The 13,343-nt window shown below is 35.1% G+C and overlaps 2 protein-coding genes across 2 annotated transcripts in view; both read right to left on the bottom strand.

Annotated features, from left to right (window-relative positions):
- Positions 1-1,816, bottom strand: part of HELRODRAFT_111666 (hypothetical protein) — a 5,141-nt gene extending 3,325 nt beyond the window's left edge. The window contains exons 1-3 of the mRNA XM_009018989.1: positions 1,493-1,816; positions 324-462; positions 30-101 (exon numbers count right to left, since the gene is read on the bottom strand). Coding sequence (XP_009017237.1) covers positions 30-101; positions 324-462; positions 1,493-1,631 — 350 coding nt within the window. The 5' untranslated portion in view covers positions 1,632-1,816. The remainder of the gene's footprint in view (positions 1-29; positions 102-323; positions 463-1,492) is intronic.
- A 3,600-nt stretch (positions 1,817-5,416) lies between these two features.
- Positions 5,417-9,962, bottom strand: HELRODRAFT_187002 (hypothetical protein; the record flags this gene model as incomplete). Its single annotated transcript, XM_009018990.1, has 14 exons — positions 5,417-5,537; positions 5,612-5,685; positions 5,808-6,000; positions 6,138-6,331; positions 6,534-6,607; positions 6,773-6,953; positions 7,065-7,214; positions 7,413-7,575; positions 7,783-7,886; positions 8,235-8,462; positions 8,615-8,779; positions 9,011-9,093; positions 9,307-9,507; positions 9,839-9,962. The coding sequence occupies 13 exons, from the start codon at positions 9,960-9,962 to the stop codon at positions 5,638-5,640; spliced, it is 1,908 nt and encodes a 635-aa protein (XP_009017238.1). The 3' UTR covers positions 5,417-5,537; positions 5,612-5,637.
- Positions 9,963-13,343: the final 3,381 nt, after the last annotated feature.

Below are 13,343 nucleotides of genomic sequence, written 5' to 3' on the forward strand. Positions count from 1 at the left end.
CACCATCATCATCAATAACGACGACTTACTTATCAATAGACTTTTCGTCATTCAATGGCAATCTCTTCATCTGCATCAACTCAAAAAAACTCTGCTCGTACCTATCATACGTGAATAAATTAACATAAATTAACATAGCATACAACACACACACACACACACACACTCACTCACTCACTCACTCACACATACGTACGTACGTACAAAACTAACCAACAAATAAACAAACATAAAAGCACACACATACATACATACAGTCATTCATCTCATTTCATACACACACACACACACACAAACACACTCACTCACACACAAGCACATACCATCCTTGGAGCGTTCGAACAGAACTGGTTTCAAGTAATTGTGGCGGTAGTAGGTAAAACTCCCTCATTATGTTTGAGAACCTTACTGGGAGCTCTTTCATCAGATAGTCCAAAGAATTCAATTCATTTTTGCTTTTGCCTGCATGTGTGTGTGTGTGTTTATGTATGTATATGTGTACGTGTGGGCATATTACATGTGACATGATGGCTGGATGGATTTAATAAATGAATAAATGTATGTATGAAAAAAGAACATTTGGATGGATGGATGGATGAGTAAAAGAAGGAGGGACATTGAACTAATTTTATTTAAAACTTAATTTTATTCATTAAAAAATTAAAAATCAATAATAATAATAATAATAATAATATTATTATAAATATCAGCCAATGAAAATTGAGATAGCAATGTAAACAAACATCTTGAATCCCATGATCAATCTCACTTAGATTAATGTGATGTTTAAAAAAACATAGATATATATGAGCAGTGTTGTGTTTCTTTAGTGCTTTGTCTGCCTATGAATACATGTACAAACATACATACATACATACATACAGACATACATACATACATACATACATACATACATACAAACAAACATACATACATACATACATGCCTAGATTTGCATACACAATGAAAAAACTGTTTACCATCATTAGCAAACAATGTTAAAAGTTCTAGAAACAAGACAATGTATGTATGTATGCATGTGGGTGGTGGGTATATGTGTATGTATGTACGAATTTGTATGCCTGTCTGTATGTGTATGTGTATACGCATGTGGGAATATACGTATGTATTTGTATGTATGTATGCACCTATGTATGTGTATGTAGGTCAGAGTGTAACTATAAATTAGAAGAATCTTCATACCTACAACTATCTTTCCTATTTAAATTAAATGAAAGATTGTCTTCCTCAACATCTTTTGTATAATATGTATATTATATACATATGCGAACTTGCAAAAACATGTATAATGTGTGTGTAAGTATGTATATTTGAATAATGTGTTTCTATACAAACATGTAATTTTTGTATATGGAGTTTAATACATGCTACCCTTGTTCAATGTGTATGTATGTATGTGTGTATGTATGTATGTATGTATGTACGTATGTATGTTGGTCATTCAGTCAACTAACACAGAAGAGCCCCTAACCAAAATCAATATAGTTCTGCAACGTAAGTGCAGTCGGTTGCAGCTGCGAGTACCTCTCTATGTCGTCTGCTATCTGCTGGCCAAGCGTCGATCGACTCCTGGCTACGGCCCTCAACAAAAGCCTCGCTGATAACTTCATTTTCGTTTAGATGTTTAAATGTTTCTAGTCAAGTTGTTGCTAGCAAGTTTAAATGTGCATTTAATTGTGTTTTGTTTATTATTATTATTATAGTTGGTGTTGTTATTATTAATCTTTCACTATTGAATCCAGCCTTTCATAACCACCACCATCTTGATCAGTAGAAGGAAGACTTTTCAAAGTGCCTGCAAAAAATATCAATATAATTATAACAATAATAATAATAATAATGATAATAATAATAATCACAGTAATAAAAAGACTGAACTATAAAACAAAATAAACTAATAAACTTTACTTTCTTTTAAAAAAATAAAACTATTTCACAAAAATTACTTTTTATAAGGCATAAACCTAAGTAGTGGCATAAGTCTAAGTTGGAATGTAACTTTGTTAGAAATAGAAATATAATATGTATCTATCTACAAAATGCCACACAAATGTATGCACATGTGTTCATTGTTATAATAGAAAACTGGCCTAAATATCCATTATATGTCATTTTGATTACATATCATATATATATATTATAAATATTATTATATATATATCTCTGATCAAAGCCTAATGGTTTTAATCTTTTTAATTAATTGAAACTCTAAACAAAGATGTATTGTTTTTGTTTGTTTATTAGGGTTTTTATGAATGAATGAATGAATGAATGAATGAATGAATGAATGAATGAATGAATGAATGAATAATTGACTGCCATTGAAATATGAATAGATTTGAACACTGATCTGTTTGATTTTTGAATGAACAAATAAATAAATAAATGATGACTGACTGAATGAATGAATAAATTAAAATAATTAACCTTTCAAGGCTTAAGTAATAATCTTCTTGAATTCAACTTCATCAATCTCTGCAACCAGTCAACACCACAGGCCCAAGGGAAGAAACAAAATTTCAAATTTTAACTTCTAGATTTAGCATTAATAGGATTGATTAACATTAAGCCTTCTTTAGCAACTTGCATTATTTTTAGGTTTAACCACTGTTAAATAGTAAACTAATTTAATTATTAATTTTAAATGCCACTTTTCTAATCTAATCTAATAATAAACTAAAATTTAATAAAAAGTTACAAACGACGTGAGATCAGTTAATTAGATAGTTAATGAATGAGTCAATAATGTCAATCTTTTAATTTTTAAAACAATCACCTATTTTTAGAAAGTACAAAATTGGACCCCTGGCTTTGTTTCTATAGCGCTTATTTATTTTATCTTCTTAGTTCTTCTTACTAACTATGTTATTATTGCATGCGTTTTATATATGGTTTATTTTTCATTATTATTATATACGTGCGATTGTTGTATGATGGCTTATCTTGCGTAAACAATGATGTTTACAGTTTTGCATTATGCCTAATTGTCCTGATTAGGTCGAGCCGTGCATTTGCAAGGTCGTTAAAAGCAGATCTCAGAATGTTTTTTCAAAAAATGTTAATAAAATCTTTTGATACTTCTGCAAAAATTTAGAATTTTTCCAAAAACTCTTTGACAGAAACTATTTTTTGGGATGATTTTGTGGCTGAATTAGCATGCAAAAAACTAAATTTAGGCTAGGTCATAGAATTTTTAACCAATCAGACGTTGGTAAACAAGTAGGTCACCTTAAATGTAAACTAATCACCTTAAAAGGAAAACAAAGAAACGTAACCTTTTTAAAGAAAAAATCATCACGTATAATAAACATGGATACATAAATGATAATAAATTTACATAATGTCAATTTTGAAGAATATGGTCAATTAGAGGTAAAAAAATCTTGAAAGTTACAAAACATTTACTATAAAAACGCATTTAATTTTATAATACTTATTTTACTTAATTTATTAAAATACATGACATATATTCTATCTACATGATTGATATATTTACATACATACATATACCTATATATATATATATATATTATATTCGTGAAATTATGATTTATGTATATGAAAATACACACACTCTCACACATATATATACACACATATATAATGTAATATACACAGAGGGCTATATAAAAGCATGTATAGTTCACAGAGGTACTAGATTTTGACATGCAAAGAACCAGCTTTTGAACCTTGTATAAATATAACACAAACACATATACGTACTTTATATAAATATATATTATGTATATATTTATGTATGAGTGAATGGATAATTAATTGAACGAATGAAACAGAATTAAAAGAAGGAAAACATTCTAAAATGAAAAACATCCTCACCAACAGTAAAATCAGAATATCAACAAATTAAAACTGTTAGGGTGCTATCATTACGGCTCTGATTAGTGAACAATTTCTAAAGAAATGGAAAAAAGGATCAATGCTGCTGAGATGTGGTTTTTGAGAAGAATTATGAAAATTAGTTGAAACCATGGAATTATATAATTCAATATAATTATATACTTCAATGGTTGGAACTCTCATACCTCCGATGAGGATGTATTATAACGAGTAAAACAAGGGGTCGGTTATAACAATATGAAAGATCCTAGTTGCAGAAGTCTGAAGAACTTGAAGTATGTAAAACACTGTAAAACTCAATAAAAACCGATTAAAAACTGAACTATAGAGTTTAAATAGTTTCTGAAGAGTTTGAAAGATAGTTTCTGAAGAGTTTGCCATTCTCTGAAGGACTTGAAGTCTGTAAAACACTGTAAAACTCTACAAAAACTAATTAAAAACTGAACTCAGAAATACGAATCGGATTTTATAGAGTTGAAATAGCCGAGCCCTAATCCTTGAGGGTGGGTGTTAGGGTTCTGTTTTTATAGTTTGCGTTCGATGTAGTTGTGTTCAAATATCGGAAATCTTGAACCTACGGATAAACGATCTCTTGGCTATCGTTGGAAGCTACGACACAGTGTTGGAGATATAGCGAGTATTGAAGCTATAACATCGGGGTTGGTAGTTACGTACGAGGTCGAAGAGGTCACAACACTGGTGTCAGAAGTGTGATCTTCAGGAGATTACAACACTGGTGTCAGAAGTGGGATCTTCAGGAGATTACAACACTGGTGTAAGAAGTAAGACTTTTGATAGCTAAAAACTGCATATTTTGGTGTTGGAAATTCTGACGTTTTGGATATATAGTAAGTATCCTGAACCGACCGATCGGTTATCATTACGTTATACTGAATATGCACTAGAATTCGATTTTAAAAATGTGGCACTGATATAATGAATTAAGCTTGTAGTTATTCACTAGATTCATGTTGTATTCAATCTTAATTGTTAAATGTCAGTTGAGCGAACTTGATCGCGACTGGCACTTGGATGGGTGACCTATCGACCGCAACCAAATTTTGTCATAAAATTGAGAAAACCAATTAAAAATTAGATGAAATTACACTTATTACACTTATGGAACAAAAAAGATCTGTTTTTCAACAATTCAATGTTAGTTTTATGATGATTTGGCAAAAGTAGGAAGACTAATTGATTGATGAACCTGAGAAAAAACGCTTGAAAACTGACCATAAAACTTAGTTATCTAGAAAAAATGACCAACAAAATAAAAAAAAAGAACTAAATAAGTGAAGAGTAAGTAGATACAACAAAAATATTCAACCTTTGAAAGAAATTTTCGGTAGTTTACTTATGATCAAGGTTGTTACAGAAGACACAAGTTCAATTTCGTAATTATAAAACTCGTATTTCTACAAATAATATTATTTCTATAATTATGATAATTATTATATTTATATTATTATTATTGTAATGCAATATCAAAAATCACATAATTTCAAACAGGTTTGTTGTTTTTTTAAATGACCACAAAATTGATAATTAAAATGAATAATAATATAAGATCAATAAAGAGCCAGTAAAACATTTTCATAAAATAGTTCGAAATCCGTTCAATCGAGCCATCATTGTGGTATCGATATAATTATTGTGTGTAGATGATGATAATAATAGTCCTCACCGCTATTACAATAGTTACCATCATCATCGTCGTCGTCGTCAACACAGCCATCATTTTCATCATCATTGCCGCCCTTATAAAACTTTGTATCGGTTTTTGCTGATTGGCTGGTAAGAGTTTTGCTGTGAGAAATAATAATATATTGTTATTATTTTGTTATTATTCTTATTATTATTCTTCGTATGTAGGTATATGTAAAATTATTATAAAATAGCCGATCTTTCGGAGAAACGAATATACCAACCAATCGTACAAGCTCCTCTTTGATGAGCCTGGTTATTTCCGCCTTTGCTTTCTGCACGGCTATCTCACTCGTAGCTTCGATACCCAAATACAATTTCCTCTCACCTTCTTTAGGATCTTTATTTGGGGGTATGTAGATACCTCTGACGGTGATACCAGCGTCTGAGAACTCACTAATTTGAGACAGGGCCTCCTGTTATTCAGTTAGTGTTTTAGTGGATGGGTGGGTGTTTTAATGTGCGTTTGAAATGTTTGGTTGTTTCAATCTTCAAACACGTGTTTCTAATGTGTCGGGGTTTGTATTAATATAATAGAATAAAAACTTCTTACTCTAGATGTCACTTTCCATCTGGCCGTCTGGGGGAAATCATTGATCTCAAGCTCCTCTTCATACCTCTTCGTTGGTTCTGCAACCTGATTGGCTGGTAGGATTCCTAACTCCGCCTCCTTCTCCTCTTCCGTCATCGGTCGGTAACCTAATTTGGCGTTTATCTTCTCCGCCATTTGTTCGGCGATAGTTTTTGACTGTTTGTGGATAAAATAATTTTGTTACTAAATTGCTGTAAGAGAGGTGCGATTATTTACTGTGCGGACTCTAACATCCAATAATAAAACACGTATTGAAACCAAAAAAAATTAAGGGGTCAATTAAAAATCGAGTCATAGAAAGCCAAAGGCAAAAAAGCGAGTAATTAAATTTGAATGTTTGAATGATCCAATCAGTGACCGAGACATGGGTGACGGCCACGCCTCCCTTCAGAATGGCAGCTGCCGCCTGCTGGTTGACGTCCAAGGGTTCAGCTGTTTTTTAAAATGTTAAAAAATTAATCAGCAGGATACATTATATTCATGAAAGAAAGTCCTCATTCACTCACTCACTCCATCAAAAAGACAGACAGACGCACATACAAACACATCTACATAAAAAAGATACGCATACACAGACAGACATACAAACGAACGAACCGGTTGTATTCTTGAGTATGTTAATCTGACTGGCAGCCTTCTTAGCAAGTTCCAATTTCTCGAGGTTGGATTGAGATTGAACGTTGTTGATGTTGCTGGCCGATGGCAAGGAGGTCAGTGATTGGTTGACGTCACAAACCCTCTTTCGGCTTGCAAACATTCGCTCTATCTTCTGCTCGATCTGTGTTTATTTGTTTGTTTGTGTGTGTGTGTGTGTGTGTGTGTGTGTGTGTGTGTACGTGCCTATGTATGTGCGCATGTGTGAAAAACAAAAAAAAAAAACCAGGCGTACATCCAATCCAGCGTCTTCATCATCGCTGTCCTGCAGTCCTAGAGCGGCCTTCTGCAGCTTCTTCCTGTCGTTCGCAAGTTCGGCTTCTGTCTCGTCGAATTTGAAGCCCTTGCCGTGGAAGCCACTGTAACTTGATATCTTCTTTCCATCCTGTTACGTTCATTCATTCATTTATTCATTCATGCATTCACTTTTTTATTAATACAAACACATTCAAAACTAGATGAACAAATACAGAAAAAAGGAGATAGATATATAGATAGATAGATAGATAGAGAGAGATAGAGAGATATAGACAAACAGATGGATATAAAGAGAAATAGAGAAGACAAACAGACAGAAACTAACAGCTTCCATTTCGTCCTTGAACTTTTGCCACAAGACCTTCAACTCTTCGGGGACGGGGGTTTTCGAAAGTTCGAGGGCCTTGATGAGGTCACCGGCGTGTCTGCCCTGGTCATGTGAGACGAACGTGTAGGCGTACCCGTGGTTCCCCGCCCGCCCAGTGCGTCTGGGAGTGATGATGATGATGACGACAAAGGTTTAAGTTTATTAGTAACTGTTTAAAAGATGGAGAAGAAAGATAAAAATGGAAGAAGGAAAATGTTAGACAGATAATTCAGACAGATGAATAAATATATAGGGTAGAAAATAAAAAAAAAGGAGAGAGAGAGAGAGAGAGAGAGAGAGAGAGAGAGAGAGAGAAAGAGATACTAACCCACACCGATGCACGTAATCTTCGTAATGATTAGGACAGTCATAGTTGACAACCAGAACGAGGTCCTTTACATCGAGACCTCTGCTACAAACCGAAGTGGCGATCTGATTGGTCGGTTGGTTTTGTGATTGGTTGATTGGTTGGTTGTGTGATTGGCTGAGTTGATTGGCTAGTTGTGTGATTGGTTGATTGGTCAATTGTTATATTGATTGAATGGTTTCGATGGCTCGATTAGTGATCAATTCATTTTGAAAAGTGCATTGTTAAATGCAATTTATTGAAATATTAGACACAGTTTATAAAATAAAACCATACATTCAAACAGTTCTAACCAACTAACAAATCAACCAACCAACCGGCCAACCAGCCAGCCAACCAACCAACCAACCAACCAACCAACCAACCAACCAGCCAGCCAACCAACCAACCGGCCAACCAACCAACCAACTTACCAGCAGTTTGATATTTCCAGCTTTAAAATCTTCCATGGTGCTGTCCCTATCGTATTGATCGATGCCTCCATGCAACGACATGCACGGGTAGCCGTGCTTCAGCAAGTTCTTCATCAGTTCGTCTGCATGCTCCTGCTTGTGGACGAACACCAGGCACGAGCCTCTCTCCTGGTAGAGACCAAGGATCTCGAGGAGTTTCAGAAATTTTTGCGTGTCTTCCAGAACTATCTGTTGTTGATGATGACGATGTTGATGATGATGTTGATGAAGATGAGAATGATGATGATGATGAGGATGATCAAAATGATAACAACAGCAACATAAAACCAACTGCAAAAAATATAAAATCGACATCAAGTCGAAAAGAATGGCCGACTAACGATGAACTGTTCAACATCGGCGCAGACGACACTCCGACCTCCGACGGTGACTTCGATGGGCTTCGTGAGGACCCTGCGGGCCAGGGCTTCCATCTGCCGCGGGAAGGTCGCGCTGAACATGACGGTCAGTCTGTCTGGACGTACGTTGTCCACTATCTTCATCACCTGCAAGTTGGGTTGTGTGTGCGTGTGTGTGTGCGTGTGTGTGTGTGTGTGTGCGCGCGTGTTAGTTAGTAGTTTAGAGAGACCTGATGGTAATGTCAAAACGCAATTATTCATATGAAACCAAAAAACCTTTCTACTATTACAATGTAATAAAATGTAACCGGGGTGCGAGTATAATCACATTTCACTTTATAATATAGACAAGAACAAACAGATTAGTAAATTACAAACTTGAGGTTCAAAGCCCATGTCAAACATCCTGTCTGCCTCGTCCAGTACAATGTACGTGCACCTCCGTAAGTTCGTCACTTTGCCTGGTTAGTTCGCACGTGAACACGCAAGTTATTCATTATTCATTCCCCTAACACAAACATCAAACAGCCAATCACGTTCATCGCCTCATTAACATAACATAAAATAACCGACTCTCATCGACCAAGAAACATCAAGGAACAAATTCATATTGGCTACAAACAAACACCAAACAACAACAAATTCTTATTGGTTGCCAGCATCAAGCAACTAACCACTATTGGCCGCCAGCATGTCAATCATTCTGCCAGGAGTGCAAACGATAATCTCCGCCCCTCTTTTCAACTCGGCAATTTGTTCTGAAATGCCGGTGCCCCCGTAGACGCAGACACAGCGGAGATTCAACGACTTACTGAACTTCCTGCACTCCTTGCCGATCTGCATGGCCAGCTCTCTCGTTGGAGTCATGATGATCGCTGGTCGGTCAGGAATTAGGAATTTTAGAGATGTGCCACGTTAAAATAGAGCAATGCAATTGACGAAGTTAACAGTGATGAATATGATCACATAGGTCTTTATGAACCCTACTAATTTTACCATACATCACAATTTCTTAGTAATCTATTACAATCCTCATCATCATCCTCATCATAACCACTATCCATCTTCGTCATTATCAATATCGCCGTAATTACCGTAACGACATATTCCAACGAAACAGCACCATCACATTAACATCATCACATTCTCAATTATCAAACATCATAAGACATGCATCCGACAGATATCTCCAAACTCGCTCCTAACCAATGGGTCCGTCATCTGATTCCAACTCTGGCTGGTCGGCGATATGCCTGAACATAGGCAGCAGGAAGGCGAGGGTCTTTCCACTTCCGGTTTTGGCGATCCCGATCATATCCCGGCCCGACATTATGATGGGCAGGGATTGGCACTGGATTGGAGTTGGCTTCTCAAAGTTGTTTCTGCGTTGTTAGCGGTGTTTGTTTGATTGATTGTGTGTGTGTGTTTGTTTGTGTTGGTGTTATTTGTTTGTGTGTTGTGTTGTTTGTTCGTTCCTGTATTGGTGTTGTTTGTTTGTGGGTTGATTCGTATTCAGTTATTCAATGAAGAAAGGAACGAATGAATGGACGATGATTGAATGAATGCGAATGGTGAATGACGGATGAATTAGGAGTAAATGAATGAACGAACGAACGAGCGAATGCAGAAGGCGAGAATGCAAAATGAAAAAAATTGAAGACGGTGAAGACAGTGAATTGCAAATGATAGAATGAATGAATGCAAATGGTGTTACGAATGAATGAGTAAACGAATGAATAAATGAATGAATGAAAAAACGACTTACTTCTTCAAACAATCGAGAACCTTCTTGCTAACTCCACTCTGGGCCCAGGTTTTGATTGGTTTTGGACAATTTTTACCTCTAACCGTTATATCCTCCAACTGTAATCTGTACCGTTCGACCTCTGTAACGATGATGATGACGATGGTGATGATGGTGGTTGTGATGGTGATGATGATGACGACGACGACGATGATGATGGTGGTGTTTGTGATGGTGATGATGATGATTGCGACAATGGAAATAGTTATGATTTTTCTTTAAAGTTATTTCAACTATTATTCTTGACATCGCAATCATCATCATCATCATCATCATCTTTACAATCATCATCGTCATTGCAATCATCATCGTCATCGTCACCATCATCGTCGTCGTCGTCATCATCATCACCAGTACCAACCATCTTGATCCATCTTGGCGATCTCAGGGACCTCGACATAGAAATTTTTCCTGAATGGTCTGTAGTAAATCTTGCTGTGGTCTGACATTATCAACTCCTACGTATTTGTATGTGTGTATGTTTGTATGCGTGTGTGTTTGTATGTGTGTATGTTTGTATGTGTGTGTGTGCATGTGTGTATGCGCGCATGTTTTTGAGTAACAATGTTTGCTTTAAATACGCATTTCGTTTTTTATTTCGCGTAACTCATAGTCAATCAATTATTAGACAAACACAAACATAACCAAAAACATGCAAAACTAACTAGCCAATCATAAAATAACCAGCCAATCAGAACGACCAATCAGAACGACCGATCAGGCAGGACAAGCAACCAATCAGATAAGACTCACCTTTCTTTTCTTAGTCAGCCTGCTCATGGCATCATCCAAATCTTCAGCCTCCTCCTCCGATGAGTACTACAAAAAATAAAAATAATTAATAAAAACAATTAATAAAAATAATAAAAATAATTATGTACCAGTACACTGTACACTTAATGTGCTTACACTCAAAGTACGCTTGCACTTATTACACTCTAATATTATTAAACTCTAGTACACATGCACTTAATGTTCTTAAACAGTGGATAAACTTGAGCAGATTCCTCAAACAAACCTCCATAGCATCGATATTGGACTCCATCAGCTCTCCTTTACCTAAAGATTTTTGTGGTTGTTGTGGTTGCTGCATCTGCTGCTCATTTTGACTCTTCTTATTGATGGCTACAGCTTTTATAATTGTAACCTTTTTCGATGTTGTTGATGTCGTTAATGATGAAGAAGATGAAGAAGAGGATGGTGTTGACACTGATGTTGTTGTGGCTGGAGCTGCTAAAACCTATTTGTATCATTGGATGCATGATGAAACTACATTAGTATCAACAACAATTTTACTATCCAACTAATAACAATGTCATTATTATCCTTCCAATGATAGGATTAGAAGCGAAAATGACAAAGTGCAACCTTTTCGTTAAGAGGTTTCGGTAACTTTTTGTCGTCCTTTCTTTTTATCTCCTTCACTTCTTCATCAACCGCCTGTGTATGTGTGTGTGTGTGTGTGTGTGTGTGTGTGTACATAATTGACAACATTTTCGACATCATAATCACAATCATCATCATCATCCTCACCATCATATAAGCATCCAAAGGATCTATTTCTTCCTCATCCTCTTCCATCTTCACTTCGTCTTGTGAAGCAGCAGCGGCAGCAGCTACAACAGCAGCTGATGTAACAACTGTAGCAGCAGCTGTCGTAGCAGTATCATCTGTCGTAGCAGCAGCCGCTGCAGCAGCAGTAGACGCCATTTCATCATCCTCATCGTCATCTTCAAGAGTCCACGTTTTGGTAGTCTCCTACGAAAAATTTTTGTAATAAAATTTTATTTGTTTTCAAGTAATTCTGAAATCAATTTAAAATAATTTAAATAATTTAATTTAATAATAATTTAATAAAATATAACAGCAAATAAAAAAAACAATATCAGAAACAACAACAACAACCTAGAAAAAAAAACAAATATTCCAGAGAGAGACAACAAAATACTTACATTGACATCCTCCTTATTGCCACTCTCCACTTCTACACTACTCTCTCCATTTAATTTTTTTCTTTCCGCCCTCCACTGTTCAATCCTCTCTCTTCTCTTCTTCATCTCTCTCTCTAACCTCTCCTGCTCTGCCTCCTTCAAGAAAAAAAATCAACAAATTATTAAACCGAGGAGATGTGAGTATTCAAGTTCACATTGTAGGCAAGTTTTAAATGGATGAATATTTCGAAGATAAATTTGGTTAAAAAATTTTTTCTCTATATAAAGAAAATGAATTTTGTTGCTCCGACTTATACAATTCATTAATTAATGTTAAGGGTTGAAAATAACAAGCATGGCTTAGCCATGACTTTCATGACCATAGTACTGAAATGTTCATTACAAACTAAATAATTATTTTCATTCACGATTTTATGATATTATAACAAAATTATAGTACAAAATTATGACTAAATGAAAAATACCTTATCCAGGGGAGCATCTTGATTTTCATTTTTATGCAAATCAGGAGAAAACTTTTTTTTAGAATCTTTGGTAATAGGTGACCGAGATCTGTCTCTACTGCGACTCCTCAAACGTCGGCGCCTAAATTGTTGAAAACAATTTAAATGGCAAGATTTAGTGTTTTTTTTTAGTTAACAATAAGATAAAGAATAATTAGATAATTATAATTTAAATAATATTAATAACTTTTAACAAAAAGAAAACTTAAGTTATAAGGTTAAAATACTTTCTGCTATCTTTGTGATTTTTACTATCTTTGCTCCTTTTGTAAGTCGGTGATTTTGATCTTCTCCTATCTGGGGATTTCCTCCTAGATGATTTGTTGTGTCTCTCGCTCCTGCCCGCCGATCGAGATCTGGAACGTGATCTACGACGAGATCTGGTTTTAAAATATTCATAATTATTAATTATAATTAAAAATTACTTATCATCTAATGTTCATAACTACATC

This window comes from Helobdella robusta (assembly GCF_000326865.2).
Source record: "Helobdella robusta unplaced genomic scaffold HELROscaffold_23, whole genome shotgun sequence".
Lineage (NCBI taxonomy): Eukaryota > Metazoa > Annelida > Clitellata > Rhynchobdellida > Glossiphoniidae > Helobdella > Helobdella robusta.